We start from the raw sequence: 17,646 nt of genomic DNA, 5'->3' as shown, positions 1-17,646 counted from the left end.
ATCGAACGGCTTCTCCTCGGATGGCTGGAGTTCCTGATCTACAACCTTCTACATTTGGAGAAGCTTGCAGAGTGACTGCAGGATAAGCGGCAGAAATTATTTTTTGGTTGTACACCGCCTACCATATGAAGTACGAGGCTTCTGTGATTGATAAGGGAACCTATCCAAGAGAGGCAATAGATACAAGCTTTGATGACCAGTTACGAAAGGGACTCGTGACTCATTAGTTGTTTACGCCAAAGGACGCAATTAAAGATGTATTTGATCTAAAATGCAATGCAAAATACAATGACAGGTTTATCTGCGGGCATGACGAGCATATCTCGGAGCGGGACATTTATCATCAAAGGTCCTGTTATTCAACAAGAAGATTAAGCGTAACTTTTCATCACCGTTCACTCTTCATCCTCTTCAGCAACCTTTAGATGATGTTAGTAACTACTCAGAAGCCTTGAGAATAGTGAGTGATAGGTCAACATACCCCTTCGTGGAAGTTGGTGCCATCCGTGGTCTTCTTGATGACGCCAGCTCGGATACACCAGTCTCCGAAGCGCTCCGGAGTCTCACCGTCAGTGTTGCGCTCAAGTGCGTAGCGCTTGAGCAGACCCTTCATGATCTCGAGGATCTCATCCTCCTTAATAGACTGGCGGTATAACTTGTTAAGACGCTGTCCATGGTAACCGCCGCCAAGGTACATGTTGTAAGCACCATAGGCCTTGCCAACGAAGGCGACCTCGGCGAGCCAAGGCCTGGCACAACCGTTCGGGCAACCGGTCATACGCATGACAATGCTGTCACGGGCCAAGCCAACTTCTTCAAGGGTCGACTCCAGCTTAGAGATCAGCACAGGAAGGTAGCGCTCAGACTCGGCCATGGCCAGACCACATGTGGGGAACGCGACACAAGCAGACGAAGACAGACGCAGACCGCTGAAGGAAGTGTTGTCGAGCTTGTGCTTGGCCATTATCTCCTTGACAACAGGCAAGTCCTCATCTTTGATGTTGGAGAGGATCAGATGCTGGTTACCGGTAAGACGGAACTCGCCCTTGTCGAGCTTGGCCAATTCACGTAAGCCCGAACGCATGGTGAACTCAGCTGTGTCCTCGATACGTCCGTTCTCGATGAAAAATGTGAAGTGGTTCAATCCAGTCTCATCCTTCTGCCAGCCAAAAGTGTCGACATTGGAAGCAAACTTGAACGGGCGGGGCTCGGCAAAACGCAATCCCTCGGGAAGGAGAGCCTCCACCTTGCCCTTGAAGGTCTCAACACCCATGTCGTCGATGGTGTACTTGAGACGAGCGTGCTTACGGTTCTTGCGGTCACCGAAGTCCCGCTGAACGAGCATGATCTTCTCACAGACAATGTGAGCCTGATCGGCCGGCACGTAACCAAACATACGACCAGTCTGAGGGTAAGTCTTCTTGTTGTTGTGAGTTGCACCCATACCACCACCGGCGAGGATATTGAAGCCCTCAAGATGTCCATCGGCACCCTTGATAGCGATAAGACCAATGTCGTGCGCATAGACATCAGTATCGTTGTGAGGGGGGATAGCGATAGTGATCTTGAACTTCCGAGGAAGGTAGGTGGGACCGTACAGGGGCTCGTGGTCCTGAACGGCATCTCCAGCCACTTGGACCTTGTTGTCGTCATCATCCTTCAGCCAAATCTCATGATAGGCGGTGGTGGAAGGAAGCAGGTGGTCGCTAATCTTCTTAGCGACTGCGTGAGTTTCGCGGTGAAAGTAGGAAAGCTCAGGCAAAGAACTGCACATGACGTTACGGTTGACATCACCACAAGCGGCAATGGTTGTCATGAGCGCCTTGTTGATGGCACGCATGGCAGAGCGAAGGTTGCGCTTGATGACACCGTGGAACTGGAAGGTTTGTCTTGTGGTAAGCTTCATGGTCTCGTTGCCGTACGCGCTGCTGATGTCGTCCATCTGAATCCATTGCAGAGGAGTAGCAACACCACCAGGAAGCCGGCAACGGATCATGAAGCTGTAGGCTGGCTCAAGACCCTGAGCCTTACGCTCATCACGAACATCACGATCATCCTGCATGTAGGTGCCGTGGAACTTGGTCAACTGTTGGTCACTAGCGGAAATGGCACCAGTGGTCTCATCCAACAAGCCCTCAGCAATGGTACCGCGCAGGTAGTTAGACTGGATCTTGATATCTTCGTTGGTCAGGGGCGCGGGCTCCTCGGGAAGACCTTCAACCTTGTCGACACCGAGAGCTTGCCAAAGACGAGGCTCCCACTCCGAATAGCCGGTTTGATAAGCGTCTGGGTCCTGGTCGTCACCGAGACCAATATCCGTGAGCTTGCGGCCTCCAAGGAAAGCGATACGAGCGTCGAGATCCTTGGCAGGCTTGTTGTAGTAGATCTTATCCTCCTTGCGAGGCCAGTAGTGGCTGTCACCAAGACCGAAGACAGAGTAGTTGATAGTGGAGAGATCCAAATCACCAGAATTCTTGATGACTTCCCAGAGGCTGCGGCCGTTCTGAGGGAATTCGCCCTGACCAGCAGTACTGGTAATGAAAACCACATTCTCCTCTGTCGCAAGATCCTCAGCCGGGTAATCATCCATGGCCATGACCATGGTCTTCAACCCTCTAGCGCGACCCCGGTTTCCGAGGCGCTTGGCGAGGGTTTGAGCGTTACCGCCATCAGAAGCAAAGAGGATTGTCAAGGGCGCTCCAAAAAGACCCTCAAGCAGCTGCTCATACGACTCCTTGGCCTTACGCTTCTGCAGGGCGCGGACTTCAGTACCGTATGATTCGGAGAGAACAGCAGAGAACTTGGGCTTCCGGTTCATGAGCTGGGTGAGTTGGTTATCTCTGCGAAGGAACTCCTCGAGCTCCCGCCGGAGACGATCGGAGTCGAGAGTGAAATTGGGCTCGCCTTTCGCCTCGTTCTCAGGGTTCCAGCGGTACAAAGGCCAGTATCCAAGGTCAATGGCCTTTTTGGTTTCTTGAAGAACAGTGAGAGCAGAGTCATTTTCCTGGTTGTAAGGCAGATAGGCGACGACGACGGAAGGACCCCTGAATTGCTCGGCCTCGGCCATTGCCTGGAGAACTTGGGTGTAGGAGCCATAAACGGCAACGGAGGCAACGTAAGCATTGCCAAAGTTCATAGCATACAATCCGATATCCTTCTTTCTGCGAGTCGGGTCGGCAGCAGCACGCTCCGAGTAAGGTTGGGAGTCAATAATAAGCATGTTGACATTCTCTCCGGAGGCGAGAACATGGTGTACACCAGAGTTGCCGAGATCGTAAGCCCACGCGTCGGAACCGATGAGCCACTGGGACTCTTCAAAAAAGAGCTTCCTCGACTCAAGGAACTTCTTAGCTAGCTGAGACTCGTCTTTGGAGAGAGTCTCAATCACTTCCGAAGCCAGCTTGTTCGCCTTTGAAGCGTCGTTGACATTCAGCGCCCAATTAGACAACGATGATTTGGAGGAATCGGAGGTGAAGTCAGTGGACTTTGAAGCTTCTTCGACCTCGCGGACGAAGCGCCGACGGCGCTCCTTCCTGGCGATCAGCGAACCGAATCCATATTCGGGGCTCGCCGCGATAGTGGAAGAAACGCCGGCATTCTGAGAGCCCAACTGATTGGCAATGTAAAGACGCTCAGCAAATAGTTGGTTCAGGATCTTCAGGTAGGCGTTCTCAACGTGAGGCTGTTCCAAGGAAGGCTCAGCGGCTGGAACCTTGGCGCTGCCGATCTCGAGATTCTGAATAGGGGAGGAAGAGTTCAAGTTATGGACGATACCGCGCAGTGCCTGAACTGCAGTAGAAGGCTCGACATATCCAAGTCTGTACCCAACAATTTGAGGGGTTGGCCTGCCAGCAGATGGGGTCAAACTGGACAAGAGGTCCATGAATGACGGACCCCATTTGGTGGTTTTGCGAACTTGCTCGAGAACTGCAATCTTCTCAACAGAGCTCGGAATGGAATTTGCAATCTGGCCACCGATCCAGGGACGGTAAAGGCGAGCAGTGACGAGTCCGATGTTCTCGAGCTCGCTGTTGGCTTCCGCCTTTGCAAGTACATCAACAAATACTCCGGTGGAGCCGAAGATGAAAATAGCCGACTTGGCATCCGAGGGACCGGTGTATTCAATTGCGCGGTAGGTGCGTCCGGTGCTCTGGGATAGGACCCTCCAGATCTGGGCGGTCCACTCGAAGATGTCGGCAGCGCTAACTGGACGGGCCGAAGCTGCAGCATCAACGGTTGTGGCGGCAGAGCTGGTGGCATGGCTGTCTGCGCTACTATCTCTCCGTGACGATCCGACGGATGAGTTATCAACACTAACGCTTGAAGGAGTCTGAGATGGCAGCGCGAGGGTAGAAGCAATGCCACTTTGGGCAGCGGAGCTCTCCGCAACTTCCTCAGACACGGTGGCTACGCGACCGGAGTCGGCATATAGTGTCTGTGCTCCAGACTGGGACGCAGTGTTTCTGCCCAGGTTGAGCAGAGATCTAATAACGTCCACATTTTCTGCTGCAATGGCATCCTCGTTTGCGGAGTTGGCAGGATCAAAGAAATGAATGACACCCTTTCCAGATCTGCGTGCTAGAGCATGAGCTGTAATGGCAACATCTTGTGCTTCCTGGATTGTCTCGGAGTGCAAGAAGGTGAAGCCACACTGGCGTATCGAGCTGATGACGGAGTAATCTGGGAATGGGGAGGGCTCCAGGGCGACGTGAATGACGATTGGAGAGTTCGCTAAGCGGTAGAGGTGAGGAACTGATGAGAGCAGAACAGAGGAGCCGGTGACAACGGAAACTGCGTCGCCTGTCTGCAGCGGATGGAAAGCAGAAAGAAGAGGGTCTTCATTGGAGCGTACCGCTACCACCTGTCTCACAGTGTCAATCCCAATTATGCGAAATCTCCATGATTGGGCATGTAGCGAGTTCACTCACCTCGGGTGCAGATCTAGGGAGGATGCTACGAGCATTGCTCGCCTTCAGAGCCTTGAGGGGCTTTGAGAACAGAGAATCTGTCTGCAAAGATGGCTGAACAGAGAGGATGACGTCGCTGACAAGGTAGGCAACTCGTGCAGCTTTCAAATAATTAGCGATCGATCACGGGGAGAATGTTCCAAATGAAACATGACAATTGCATGCACTGGAAAAGAAGACTAACCTGCTTCTGCAGCAGACGAAATGGATGCCATATCTGGTAGATGTGCACTGCGCTCTTCACTGCGCAGAAGGTGGGATGAACTATATGTGTAAAAAAGTAGCTATCACCGCATAGGGCGACTCCCACTCAATGCAACCTCGACAGAAGAACAAACAGAATATGTAGAAGGAAAAGAAAGGCACTCAAATGAGATTTAAGTAAAAGCCCTCCTAACTCTTCACAATTATCTCCCAAAAAAAGCAGACAACGGGAAAAAAAGGCACTGAGTACACTATCCTCTCCGCCATCGGGGTTGGATCATCAACCTTCTGATTGGACTACGATCACGACATCGATGCAAACACTCTTCAGGCCTAAGAGCAAACTTGCCGTTTTGGTTGAAGTGCGGGGGTCCCGTGACTGTTAGCTCGAGCACGTCAGTTTTCTTCGTCACGTTTTGAGGCCTTGGCGTCGGTGTTTGAATCGGTCACCGAGCTGAGGATCTGACAAGAAGGATCAGTCACCCTTATCGGGGTTCTGTCATTTGTGAAGCAGAGCTACTGTCAGGTTATCATATATCTAGTTTATGATACAGTAAATCGAAGGTCTAACAGTGGAATTCTCTTAACAGACCGAAACGCTAGGATTCTCGGCACTTTTTGTGGTTCGATACCGCTACCAAGGTGCCTCAGGCCAGTCTCTCGGGCGAGAGGTTGGTATCATATCAAAGGATCAGTATTAAATTAGGTACTGGACTGGATGACTAACCCCCCATGAATGCCATCGCTTTAGCAGATTGGGGCAATGAATAAGTTGAAGGTGGAAACCATCTCAAATGATGAGGATGAATTCTCAAGACGCCATATTAAATGCTAAATTCATATCGTTATGAAATATACAGGGCCTATACTCCTGAGCCATCCACAGCTGAGGGAACAAGCGTCCACCGGAGTCGATCCATGATTCCCTCTACTACCTGGTTCCACGTGTCAGCACCAATTACATCCGCATGCCATATCCGAGAAAACCTGACCCGAACGCCTCTTCCATTGAAGACATTCATAAAAAGCGAAGGGAGAAAGACATGAATCATCAAGCAGTCACCCAGAGCCCAAGTCCCGACCCAACCATGTTATGTAAGTCATTTCGGCTTATAAAATAAGTAACAAGAACAAAATAAGATCTCAACGGGTTTGAGCCAAGGATAAAAAGGGATTATCAACAGTGGCGAGCCTTGTCGAATTGAATACTATACAACGACAAGAGCGCAACGGTGGTCGGCCATGACCCCTAGGGGTCGCAGGGCCAGATGACATCGCGTGTCATTATATGAACAACGTATGGCGGCTGCTAGGCAGCAATATATGCTGGTAACCTGAGCAAATCACCGGCCGTCAGTCCAGTCATGCATCTTCAGATTCTCCGGGATCGGTTGCTGCAGTGCGGCGGCCTGAACTGTGGCTTGCGAGGGCTGTGGAGGCCCGGTGCCCGACCGGCGTCTTCTTTCTCGTTCCAAAGGACCAGGAAGCTCCTGGCCGCGAGCACGAAACTTGCGACCCATGGTGTCCAACCAGGCACCGTCCTCGTCTTCGCCCAGCCAGTAACTGCGACCAAGGCTAATCATAAAGCGGCCAAGCTTGCCCTGCCAGCCTTGACCATCAGGACTATATGGCGAGAACGGCTCCCGGTCAATATCAGCAACACTAGCAACACTAGCGACCGAGGTATTGCGGCTGTGTGTGGGGAGCTGCGTGTGGCGGGGGATTGCGATATAGAGACGTAATGTCTGGCGGGCGAAGGCGAGCATGACGAACACGAAGTAAATGCGGATAATCCATAGCAAGCAGATGAACACGATGCTTTGGAAACTCTCGGGCTGGGTGACGGCGTTGGTGAGGCCGTCCGGGCTTCGTGCAGAGTTTCCGTTGGTGGATGAGGAGCCGTATTTGGGGTTCGTGAAACCGGCGGTTTGGGACATTGTGTCGCTGCCCGGTCCCTTTGCGGACCCGTTATCATAGTGCTGTGAGATAACGAGGAACCATGTCACACCGAACGCAGCGGTGTATGCGGCATTGATGACTGTGTCGAAGAGGTAAAGCCAAGCGAGGGCGAGGCACTGCAGGGGTGACTGCTTCCGAATATACGGGAAGAGCAACGCTGTGAGACCGAGCGCGATAAGCGAATAGAGATACATAGAGAGCTGGACTGGCGACAGATGGTAGCCGGTCAGTAAGGCGAGCAGGCCATAGAGACCACTGATCTTGTTCAGCAGCAGGGAAAGTGTGATTAAAGAAGCGCCTGTCTCCAGGCTCATCACATAAAGAAAGGTCTATTAGGGTCATCGTTAATCAGCATTCGCACACTTGATAAACCAGTCGAAAGACGAATGGAAAGAGCTTTGCAGGTCCTTCATTTTGAGGTCATGCGATGAAAATTGACGTACCTCTGGCCGCGGCACGCGGAGGAAGCGGGTTGAAAACCCCATAATGGATGCCGCCGATGAGGTCGGTGAGGGAAACCGCTCGTGGCTCAAGGACGGCAGAAAGAGGAAAAGGAATGGAACGACAGAAGAAGATGATGGTAGAGCGACAAGTCGGATCGGATGAAGAGAATGAAAGATGGAGAACGAGGCTGGTGCTGGATTGTAGGAATGCCCAACCTAAGCGGCTGTTACACAGGGGTGGGCTTGATTTTCCGGACGATCCGCCCGCTGATCGCTGCCTTTTCGTATTCGTTTACCAGAGGTCAGGACAATTATTCAGAAGAGCAAAATGCAAATAATTCTGAGCCCTGAGAGTGGTAATGATGACGATGGCATCATTATTTTATTCTCATAATCGTAAGACTTTTCGATCTTACGATGTGGTAGATAGAATTGACGCTTCCATTTTCTTACAACCACATTATTTCAACGTCAGCTCCGGATGCATCTCTGCTGTTTTTAGCGGTACTCTGTAGTTCAGTAAGAAACATCAGGCAACCCCTCTGGCCGGGCATGCCACAAAACAGGTGAAAACCAAGTTACATTTAGAGCTATTTTGTGATATTGATAGGACGGCTGTAGTGCATTGACAGAATGTTTCCGAATGCCCGACTGTAATGGCCTGAGACTGGTTTAATTGTACTTGATTGTATGAGGGTTGCAAATATCAGCCTCCATTTTGTCCATAGAGGAGGTCAATGTACGACATTGGCACACACAAAAAAGGTGGCTAATCTTCCAAAAATGCCGACGTAAAAGGATTTCTTGCCGATGAGAGCAAAGAACAGCACGGGGGGCAATGAGACGCTGATATAATGCGCAAGTAGAACACCCAACTCTGCCCTTGTAGCAACTCGACGACGACCACTTTCAGACCAACGCACTCGAACGGCGCGAAATTGGTCAGGCTAAAATCTAAAACGCTATTCACCCTGAATCCGGAATGGAGAAGACAATGTACATGTTAAGAATGGTAAAACATTATGGACAATCTCAATTATCGTCATTGAGATCAAATCATCAAAGGAGCGAGTGGCAATTATAGACAGGTAACCAAAAGGTCGATATAAAACTAGCACGCGCATCCATCGTTGCTTGTCGTCTCTCTGGGGTTGATATTGACATCGATCACTGTACGAAGAGCAGTCAGTACTCGGAGAAAGCAAGCCAACAGGTGCGGAAAATAAACCCACTCTGCGACTCTCTGTTTGCTTCTCCCTCCATTCCGGGAAGGGCTTGTGCTATCCTCCTGAAAAGTTGCTTCACATTGTGGCCGACCTTGGCGCTGGTCTCAATGAACATCAGACCATTCTTCTTTGCCTCTTCTTCGCCTTGAGCTGTGGTAACTTCCCGCTTATCATTCAAATCGGTCTTGTTGCCTACTAGCACAATGATCACATCGTTGCCCCGCTCGCCCCGAACATCATCAATCCACTTCCGGGTATTTTGAAACGACTTGGCATTTGAGATATCGTAGACGACAACTGCGACGCTAGAGTCTCGAATGTAAGAAGGAATCAGAGATCGAAATCGCTCTTGACCGGCCGTATCCCAAAGCTGGAGTCGGACTGTTCTATCCTCCAGATACATCGTCTAATGCGGGAGGACGGTTAGCTAACCTGCATATCCGGTGATGTGCAATTATGAAAGTATTCTTGAACGCCGACGCAAAATGTCAGTAAAAGAGGTGCAGTCTACCTTGGACAGAAAGTCGATTCCGATTGTCGCTTGGTATGTGTTGTCAAACGAATCGTACATAAATCTGGTGATCAGAGACGTTTTCCCCACTGCGAAATAATGTTAGAAGTCACCCATATGGTGTCTTAACCCCGTGTGACCGTCTCGGAAGATTGTGCGTACCGCTCTGCTCTCCTAAAAATACCAGCCTATCGATCCGTTAGCGATTGGAACCAGAATGCAATACGCTTCCGGGCTGAAAAACACACTTGAATTTCTTCAAGGGGTTCGAATATGATCCAACCCCGGAGGAAGCCATGGTGAGTTGCGTGTGAGTATAGCGGTGACAAGAGAATAAGGGGTAGTAGAGGCAGCCGCGGTATCAATCTTTATACTTCAGCGGAGATGGAAGAGACCGAGAAGGACGCTAGGCTATGGATATGAGAGTATAAAATCAAAAAAGGTTTTTCGTGGTGACACCGATGTGGTCGCGACTAGATCAGCCGTGAGAGTCGTTCAGATGGTCGCCTGGAGAGGAGCTTGATCCATGGGTCAGTCTGGGGTACTTGAATAGCTGGTCTAAGGTATCTGGCTAAGAGCCTACCTAAGATAGTCCGCCTTTTTAGTCTCCTGCTTTGACGGGGCTGGAGTACGGTGAACCACGAGCTCCGCCGACCGACGGATTAAACTCGGTCCGAAGCACCATCACAAGCCGTCTAACCTGCCTGTTGGTGTTCCAGCAAGACGAACAAGTGCCAAACAGAGCTCCGACTTTATCACTTACCGACTATCTGCAGCTCTATTTGAGACCCCTGCAGCTTGATATTCTTATTTCGCGTTTACAGGCTGCGCGAAAGGGTTGAAGATCACCATGGTCCTCTATTATGGAGCTGGGGCTGCAACCGTGTCGCTCCTCGTCATAGGAGGGTGTAAGTACACCATGAGTCTCGCGCGGTGTCTGGATTTGCTAACACGATTATCCAGACATGCTGTTCCATGGTGACGGTGAACAGTTCAATGTATGAATTGATACCTTCATTTCCCTCCGCATGACCTGATCTCGTTGACATCTCTTAGGTTGGCCACTTCCTCGAGTCCGTTTCACCATACGCCTGGGCAAATATTGGTATTGCTTTGTGCATAGGGTTGTCTGTTGTTGGAGCAGCATGGTATGAGCCGCTATACAGCTTTGGTTCTGATAGAATTGATCCTATCAATTACTGACCTACGTCATCAGGGGTATCTTCTTAACAGGCTCTTCGATTGTCGGCGGAGGTGTCAGAGCGCCACGGATTCGGACAAAGAATCTGATCTCTATCATTTTCTGTGAAGTCGTCGCTATCTACGGAGTTATCATGGCTATTGTGTTCTCATCGAAACTCAATCTTGTCGAGGGCGACGAGATCTTTTCCGGCAGCAATTATTACACGGGTTATGCACTCTTCTGGGGAGGTATCACAGTGGGCGCATGCAATCTGATCTGTGGTATCTCTGTTGGCATCAACGGAAGTGGTGCAGCTCTGGCAGATGCTGCTGACCCGACCTTGTTCGTTCCCATTCCCTCGCATCCCACCTTCATAAGCATGGCTAATGATGTACTGTCTTCATCAACAGATTCGTCAAGATCCTCGTCATCGAGATTTTCAGCTCTGTCCTCGGTCTCTTCGGTCTTATTATCGGCCTTTTGATTAGTGGAAAAGCGACAGACTTCGGGGCTTAAGTTCGACTTCAAACAACAGTCTTCTTCGACAGAAGACTGCTCGTGAAGCGAATCTGGATTAATTATACTTGATTCACTCATACCATTTTCCCTTTCTTCTTAAATTTCTTGTTTTGTCCTTCATCTGTCTGTTATATAAAGCATCAAGGCGTCTGGATTTGGGTTGACTGTAGAGCTTCTCCGGTATGCTGAGAGCTGCATTGATGATTTAGCTGTTCGCTGTGGTGATGATGTCCGCTATGATGTACAGTAAGAGTTGTCTAGGATTAATGGCCAATCCGAATATCCGAGGCAGTGTTGTTACATTTGGCGCTTTTAAATATGTGCAATCAATGGATGATTCTCTATCGCCCATTCATGGTCCTTCGATTTGTTTGTACTTCCGCGGAGCGTGGATCCTGGCTATCTGAAGCTTTGTGGTGATATATCTCCGATCCCGCTTATCGAACTATTTAACTAACAGGTATCCCCGCACCTCCAAGAAACAACGAACTAGTCACCCATTGCAGCATTTACAAACCAAGATGGCTGACGGCAAACTCAGGGCTTCGATTCTAGTTGTTTCAGATACTGCTTCTCAGGATCCATCCACTGACAAAGTCGGCGATACTCTGACCGCTTCATTTACAGCCGAGGGGTCCAACAGCTGGGACCCTCCCGTCATCAAGATCGTGCCAGATAATGTGCTAGATATCCAACGGACAATCTGCAACTGGACAGACGGTCCAGATTGGTTTAATCTCGTTTTGATTAGCGGTGGTACAGGGTTTGCTGTCAAGGATAATACTCCTGAGGTCTGTTCTATCGCTCTTGGGGAACAAGCGAGAAGCTGATGGCTTGTATAGGCTGTATCGCCTCTCATTCATCGCCATGCGCCTGGCATTGTGTAAGCCGGCTGTCAGAGTTACTTATTACAGACTATGGATACTGACTGCACTGCTCAGACACGGCATGCTTGCCGCCTCTCTTAGAGTGACACCGTGTAAGGCTGGAAAACATCATTTTATTCAGTGCAGTAGCTCACCATTCCTTCAGTTGCAATGATGTCTCGCCCTGTTGCAGGTGTCAGAGACAAGTCGCTCTTGATTACGTTACCAGGTTCTCCAAAAGGAGCCAAGGAGAATCTTGAGGCTATCATCAAGCTCCTACCGCATGCCTGTACTCAAGCGGCCGGAGCAAACTCCAGAGCTCTCCATGCAGGTGGAGTCAAGAAGCTAGAAGCCGAAGCTGGTGTATCTTCTCAGAACCAAAGCTCAGAGAGCAAAGCACAACCGCATGACGGTCACCGCCACCATCACCATCACCATCACCACAATCATGGGGATTCTCATGGTCATGGACACGTAGTCCCAAGGGCGCATACGTCGCCGTCGGAACGACCTCAGTCTAACGACCCGAATGCCGGACCGAACCGCCGTTACCGCTCATCTCCTTACCCCATGCTCTCGGTCGACGAAGCTCTCAAACTGATCAGCCAACACACGCCAGAGCCGGTCGTCATCGAGGTTCCCGTGACCCATTCTCTTGTTGGTTCTGTTGTCGCAGAAGACGTCTACGCCGGAGAGGCAGTACCGGCCTACCGCGCCAGCATTGTCGATGGATATGCCGTTATTGCACCGGACTCGCCAACGGCTGGGCCTAGCACCAAGGGGATCTTCCCTGTGGCCTCCATCACCCACGCGAACCCAGGAGGGACGCTGTCGCCTCTTGAACCTGGTACCGTCGCCAGAATAACCACCGGCGCACCCCTCCCACCCAACGCGAACGCAGTCGTGATGGTAGAAGACACCGTTCTCGTGTCCTCCACTCCAGACGGTCAAGAAGAGGCCACCATTGAAATCCTCACAGGCGACATCAAACCTCACGAGAACGTGCGGGAACCAGGCAGTGACATCGCGCTAGGCTCCAAAATCCTTTCAAAAGGCGACCTCATCACATCCGTTGGGGGAGAAATCGGCCTTCTCGCAGCAACAGGAACCAAGACCGTCAAGGTATACAAGAAGCCCTGCGTGGGCGTACTCAGCACCGGCGACGAGCTAGTCGAACACAACGACCCAACTAAGCTCTACGGAGGCCAGATCCGCGACTCCAACCGCCCCTCGCTCCTCTCCTGCTTGTCCTCATGGGGATTCCCCACAGTAGATCTGGGAATCGCGCGCGACACACCACCCACGGAACTCGAAAACGCCCTCCGCGACGCCCTCCGCGGCGTAGGGCGGGCAAGCACCAGAGTTGACGTGATCGTCACCACAGGCGGTGTCTCAATGGGCGAGCTGGACCTGCTCAAGCCGACCATCGAGCGCTCGCTCGGCGGCACCATCCACTTCGGCCGCGTCTCAATGAAACCGGGCAAGCCGACGACGTTCGCAACGATCCCATTCAAGCCCTCGTCGACAACTGGCTCCGCGCAGCAGGAGCGCGAGTCGAAACTCATCTTCTCCCTGCCGGGGAACCCCGCTTCGGCGCTGGTGACGCTGAATCTGTTCGTGCTTCCGTCGCTGCACAAGTTGATGGGAATGGGGCAGAGCCAGACTGCGCCGGGAGTAACGCCTGCGCTGGGGCTGCCTCTTGTATCCGTCACGCTGGCGCATCCGTTCCCGCTTGATCCTAAGCGCACAGAGTACCACCGTGCCGTTGTCACTGCCTCGCGCTCCGATGGCCGGCTGTATGCTACGAGTACCGGCCTCGAGGGTGTTGGCCAGCGGAGCTCAAGAGTCGGAAGTCTTGCGAGTGCGAACGCGCTGTTGGTACTTCAGCCGGGAAGTGGGAAGGTGGACAAGGGTACTCTAGTGGAAGCTTTGATGCTCGGCAATGTGGTGCCCGAGGCGTAGACTGGTTGCGACGAATGTGCTACGAACGTGTATGGTAGTCTCGTGGCTAAGGTACAATGATACTTGGAATGAACTCAATAAAGATAAGGTTTCCTCAGCACCTCCACAAGAAGATACTTCGCTGCAATCCGCCAATATGTAGGTATCTCCGGAGAGTAGAACCCCAACGCCAATGCCAGTAACGGAATTATTATCTCTAATCTATCAAACTTTATGTATCTTCCACCCCTTCTTCTTCTCAGCCCTGAACGCAGGCAGTGTCGATTCCCTCCCCTGCTCGCGGGCTATCTCTATGACGATGAAGCGAACAAAATCTGATAGGATCCAGTAACTGCTATGTGCACTCAGCATGTTCAGATATTGAATGTTCAGTGGTCCGCCACCGCCGGAAATGAAATAGTCTATTTGGCCGTTATCGTTAAGGAGTAACATGCGTTTTTCTGCAATCTCCTCGCGTGTGAAATCATGTGTCTCCATTTCCACGTTGGAAGGGAGCTTGGCAATGGTGGCAGGACGAATAGGCGCGGAAGTAGTAGATGTGCTCCAGCGAAAGACACTGCCGAAAGACTCCCAGAAGGAGGCTGAAGTACCTGGTATTGAAGCGACCTTTAGAGAACTGGCAAGGTCAACGTCCACTGCGGCATTGACACGATATGCGATTGCTAATAGAGTCAACCATTACATTCGATTCCAATGGCAAATAAGGATGTGCTTACGGTCTGTAATATGCATGATGTTGTAGAGATTGTCAACGGCCAAACAACCATAAGTGTCTGCCTCGCCTGCAACACCACGAAGTCGATCTTCGCCTTCGTAGCCGGGCTTATCTCTACCTCGCCGTGGCAAGAGGGTTGCTGTACAGTTTGTTAGCAGGTGTCCAGTGGAACGATCTGTCTAATCCATAGATCCAAACACACCTTTATTCAAGAGCAAGAAAAAGCCGACAGGACTACCACAAAGGAAAAGATTCTTCGTATCAAACTCGAACATATCACTGTGGATGCTCGTTGTTGCGAAATCAATGTCTGGTAGCTTGGTCGGCTGATGACTGAGAATATCGATGGCCATAGCGCTTCCTAGAGAGTGCGCAATCAGGTGCACACGACCGTGCTGCTGGAACCCGGGGTTATTCTTGCACCACAGTCGAAATATTCGATTCGCTTCTTTAGCAACTGCTTGAATCATCTTCGGTTTGTGGTGTGACAAGTAGTAGGGAATGTCGAGCATGACATCACTGATCAACGATCTGACAGCTGGAATTGTCTCTGGCGTGATGTCGTCCAGCGAGAAGTGATTTGCGGTTGGATCGTCAGAAACCTCAGACTCGAGGCTGCCATCTGCCAGGGATAGCGTCGATCGCCAATTGACGGGTAGGGCCATGATCCCGCCGTGGTCCTTGCGCACATGATGCCAGACCGGCTCGTTGTTCAGCTCCATATTGATATTCCTGCGGAAGGCATTGATTGCATGCGTGAAATGGAAGCTTTCCATACGCTCCGATAGCTTCTGACCTATGCCATGGATGACCAACACCAAGTCCGTCGGAGTAGGTCGTGACCCTTCCATTGCACAGGCATAGCAGACTTGTCTACCATCCGTCCTGGACATTGCTCGGGACTGGATTCGGAGGTAATTTCTTACATCTACAGGACTGGGTTTAGATGGATGTAGCTGTTCCCATGAGCGACGGCTGAAGCCGCGGACCACGGGTATTCCAATGTGTCGCCCTTTGCGAATCGAACTGAGAGGTCGCCTCCCTCTTGAAACTGAAGGAAGCAAGCTGGGTCTGAGAATTTGAGCATTCCTACCATCGACATATATGACACTGGAATTCAAAAAGGGTTTGGCGGCTTCGGTATGTACGGTCGTCCCGCCAGCAGCTCGATTTTCTTCGAACGTCGGCGAGTCAGAATCCGGAGCGGCATTTCCTACCTGGGCGCTAGATCCAGGGCGTGAAGTAGGTGTGCTGTAGGATTTCGTATCGGGTTTCGACCACAGTTTGTGCACGATTTTCATTTCCGCGTCAGCTCCGTTCTCAACACAGCTGTTGAGTTCATCCTGCCATGTATCTGTCCAGGGTTTCAGATAAATGTAACCATCCTCGAGCTTGTTGGCGAGCTCCGTTTCTACTGGAAGCATTGTGTTTTTGTAAAACCAAGTAGCACGCAGAACATTCGATTCGTCATGAAGAGGACTCCAGTATATGGGTTTCATCTGTAGGACTATCAGCACTGTTAGATCCTGACTGAGCAAATGAGGGAAACTCCACCTTTAGATTCGGTAACTCCACTAAATGAAGCCGGGAAACCCCGACGGGAACCCTCAACTGAGAAGTGTCGTCCTGATCAACTGCTCCAGCTTCCATTATAGGTCCTCCTGACGAGTTATCTTGTTCAACACTGTTTCTCAGGTCCGACGGCTTCGTCACAATAGGATGCGACCCAGCGCGATAGGGTTCGGCCGGGACCTCTGAGTTTCCATCCTTTGAGGAGACAGTTTCAACCGAGCGACCTAACGGGCTTTGCTTCTGAGCAATATGAGCTCTAGCAAACGGTGAGCCGCTAATGCTCATATCGTGAGATGATTTACCCGGCAGACTTCCACCCTCGAATCCCCCCATTGATGGATTTTCGCTCGTTGAGGGTGCACCGGCAACGCGTTTTGCAGCATTGTGTAGACCACTTAAGGACAGTTCCCTTTTCCTCTGATTGTGATTGTCCGACCCGATGTCTTCTGCGGAGCCAACTTGCGATCTGCCCCATGACGCTCCATCACCCGCACCACCGACTCCGTCATTGGATTCTCCTCTGCTACTGCGAAATGGCTGGTCATCGGTAAACGAAGTATGGCCATTAGGCGGACTTTCGTCAATCCCAGTCAGGCTCCCATCTCCACGGCTGCCTGTATGCCTACTCGGCTCTGCGTCACTGGCCGACTCCTTCCCTGGTACAGCTATACTTGCGATTCTCACAATACTCGGAGGCTTCTTTGGTCCGGCTGCACTTTCCTTCCTTGTTTGTCGAAGATGCCGCCACGCTTCCTCGAGCGCTATGTTGTCCTTGACAGAAAATGGCTGCGGTGGAGCCCGTTCATTGCTCGCATTTTGACTGCTCGACGGTGGAGGCAGTGCGCTCAAGGGATCATCGATCGGTAAGGAAGAGGTGTAGAAAAACTGCGCTCGAACTTTGGGCGGTTCAGGCAGAGAATACCAAGTGGAAGGGTCGGGATCATCGTCCGCCAGAAGGCAGGTCGGTCCGTAGGTGTGGAGAGGACCAGCCATCATGTGAGATGTTCTTGACAGCTAGTTTCGTGAGGGGAGTCTATAAGAGAGGTGCAGTAACAAGAGAAGCCCCTGAGCAATCATCAAAGAAGGAATCTGCGTGCACCAGAGTTGGAGATTGCCGGTTGATATTCCAATGCCATAGCATCCAAAGCCGACTCTCAATTTCCCATTGGCTGGCGTCGTGTCAACAAGGGGACCGGGATCAAGGAAAGCTTCGAGAGAGCTTAATGTTTGCCAACAACCGGGAACTTGTCATGCTATGTGACAGATCTCATTACAACATGTTCACAGACAGAAACGGGAACAAAAAAACCGCCTGCTGCGAAAGTTGGAAAGCTGTTGATGGATGTGCGCGAGGTCACTTGCTTGTGATCCTACGCGGGAGCCTATGACGTCGGCCACGTGCTTTGGCATCTTCTGGCTGCCTGAGCATTGGCAAAACAAACAAGGAGACCGCAACGTTCGACTATCTTAGTACTCAGCTTCTTGTAGACAAGACAAAGAGGACTCCTCTTTGGTCATG

General features: G+C 51.2%; 6 protein-coding genes across 6 annotated transcripts; 2 read left to right on the top strand and 4 right to left on the bottom strand.

Moving 5' to 3' along the window:
* Positions 1 to 395: 395 nt before the first annotated feature.
* Aud_001514 (sulfite reductase (NADPH) subunit beta) lies at positions 396 to 5,182 on the bottom strand (the record flags this gene model as incomplete). The annotated part of the gene is made up of 4 exons (XM_043287012.1): positions 396 to 419; positions 482 to 4,861; positions 4,929 to 5,068; positions 5,152 to 5,182. The coding sequence occupies 4 exons, from the start codon at positions 5,180 to 5,182 to the stop codon at positions 396 to 398; spliced, it is 4,575 nt and encodes a 1,524-aa protein (XP_043142947.1).
* A 1,332-nt stretch (positions 5,183 to 6,514) lies between these two features.
* Positions 6,515 to 7,615, bottom strand: Aud_001513 (inositol phosphorylceramide synthase regulatory subunit KEI1; the record flags this gene model as incomplete). The annotated part of the gene is made up of 2 exons (XM_043287011.1): positions 6,515 to 7,459; positions 7,574 to 7,615. The coding sequence occupies 2 exons, from the start codon at positions 7,613 to 7,615 to the stop codon at positions 6,515 to 6,517; spliced, it is 987 nt and encodes a 328-aa protein (XP_043142946.1).
* A 1,069-nt stretch (positions 7,616 to 8,684) lies between these two features.
* Positions 8,685 to 9,608, bottom strand: Aud_001512 (Rab family GTPase YPT6; the record flags this gene model as incomplete). The annotated part of the gene is made up of 5 exons (XM_043287010.1): positions 8,685 to 8,743; positions 8,806 to 9,205; positions 9,311 to 9,399; positions 9,473 to 9,498; positions 9,559 to 9,608. 5 exons carry the CDS (start codon positions 9,606 to 9,608, stop codon positions 8,685 to 8,687), a joined length of 624 nt encoding a protein of 207 aa, XP_043142945.1.
* Positions 9,609 to 10,160: 552 nt separating this feature from the next.
* Aud_001511 (H(+)-transporting V0 sector ATPase subunit c'') lies at positions 10,161 to 11,009 on the top strand (the record flags this gene model as incomplete). The annotated part of the gene is made up of 5 exons (XM_043287009.1): positions 10,161 to 10,218; positions 10,274 to 10,308; positions 10,367 to 10,458; positions 10,527 to 10,835; positions 10,904 to 11,009. 5 exons carry the CDS (start codon positions 10,161 to 10,163, stop codon positions 11,007 to 11,009), a joined length of 600 nt encoding a protein of 199 aa, XP_043142944.1.
* Positions 11,010 to 11,533: 524 nt separating this feature from the next.
* Aud_001510 (bifunctional molybdopterin adenylyltransferase MobB/molybdopterin molybdotransferase MoeA family protein) lies at positions 11,534 to 13,840 on the top strand (the record flags this gene model as incomplete). The annotated part of the gene is made up of 4 exons (XM_043287008.1): positions 11,534 to 11,803; positions 11,855 to 11,895; positions 11,954 to 11,991; positions 12,045 to 13,840. The coding sequence occupies 4 exons, from the start codon at positions 11,534 to 11,536 to the stop codon at positions 13,838 to 13,840; spliced, it is 2,145 nt and encodes a 714-aa protein (XP_043142943.1).
* A 204-nt stretch (positions 13,841 to 14,044) lies between these two features.
* On the bottom strand, positions 14,045 to 17,120 carry Aud_001509 (DDHD family phospholipase; the record flags this gene model as incomplete). Its single annotated transcript, XM_043287007.1, has 4 exons — positions 14,045 to 14,502; positions 14,557 to 14,694; positions 14,758 to 16,054; positions 16,110 to 17,120. 4 exons carry the CDS (start codon positions 17,118 to 17,120, stop codon positions 14,045 to 14,047), a joined length of 2,904 nt encoding a protein of 967 aa, XP_043142942.1.
* Positions 17,121 to 17,646: the final 526 nt, after the last annotated feature.

This window comes from Aspergillus udagawae, assembly GCF_001078395.1.
Source record: "Aspergillus udagawae IFM 46973 DNA, scaffold_1, whole genome shotgun sequence".
NCBI classification, from domain to species: domain Eukaryota; kingdom Fungi; phylum Ascomycota; class Eurotiomycetes; order Eurotiales; family Aspergillaceae; genus Aspergillus; species Aspergillus udagawae.
The sequence above is the reverse complement of the archived record's forward strand: the minus strand, read 5'-3'. Positions and strand labels throughout refer to the sequence as shown.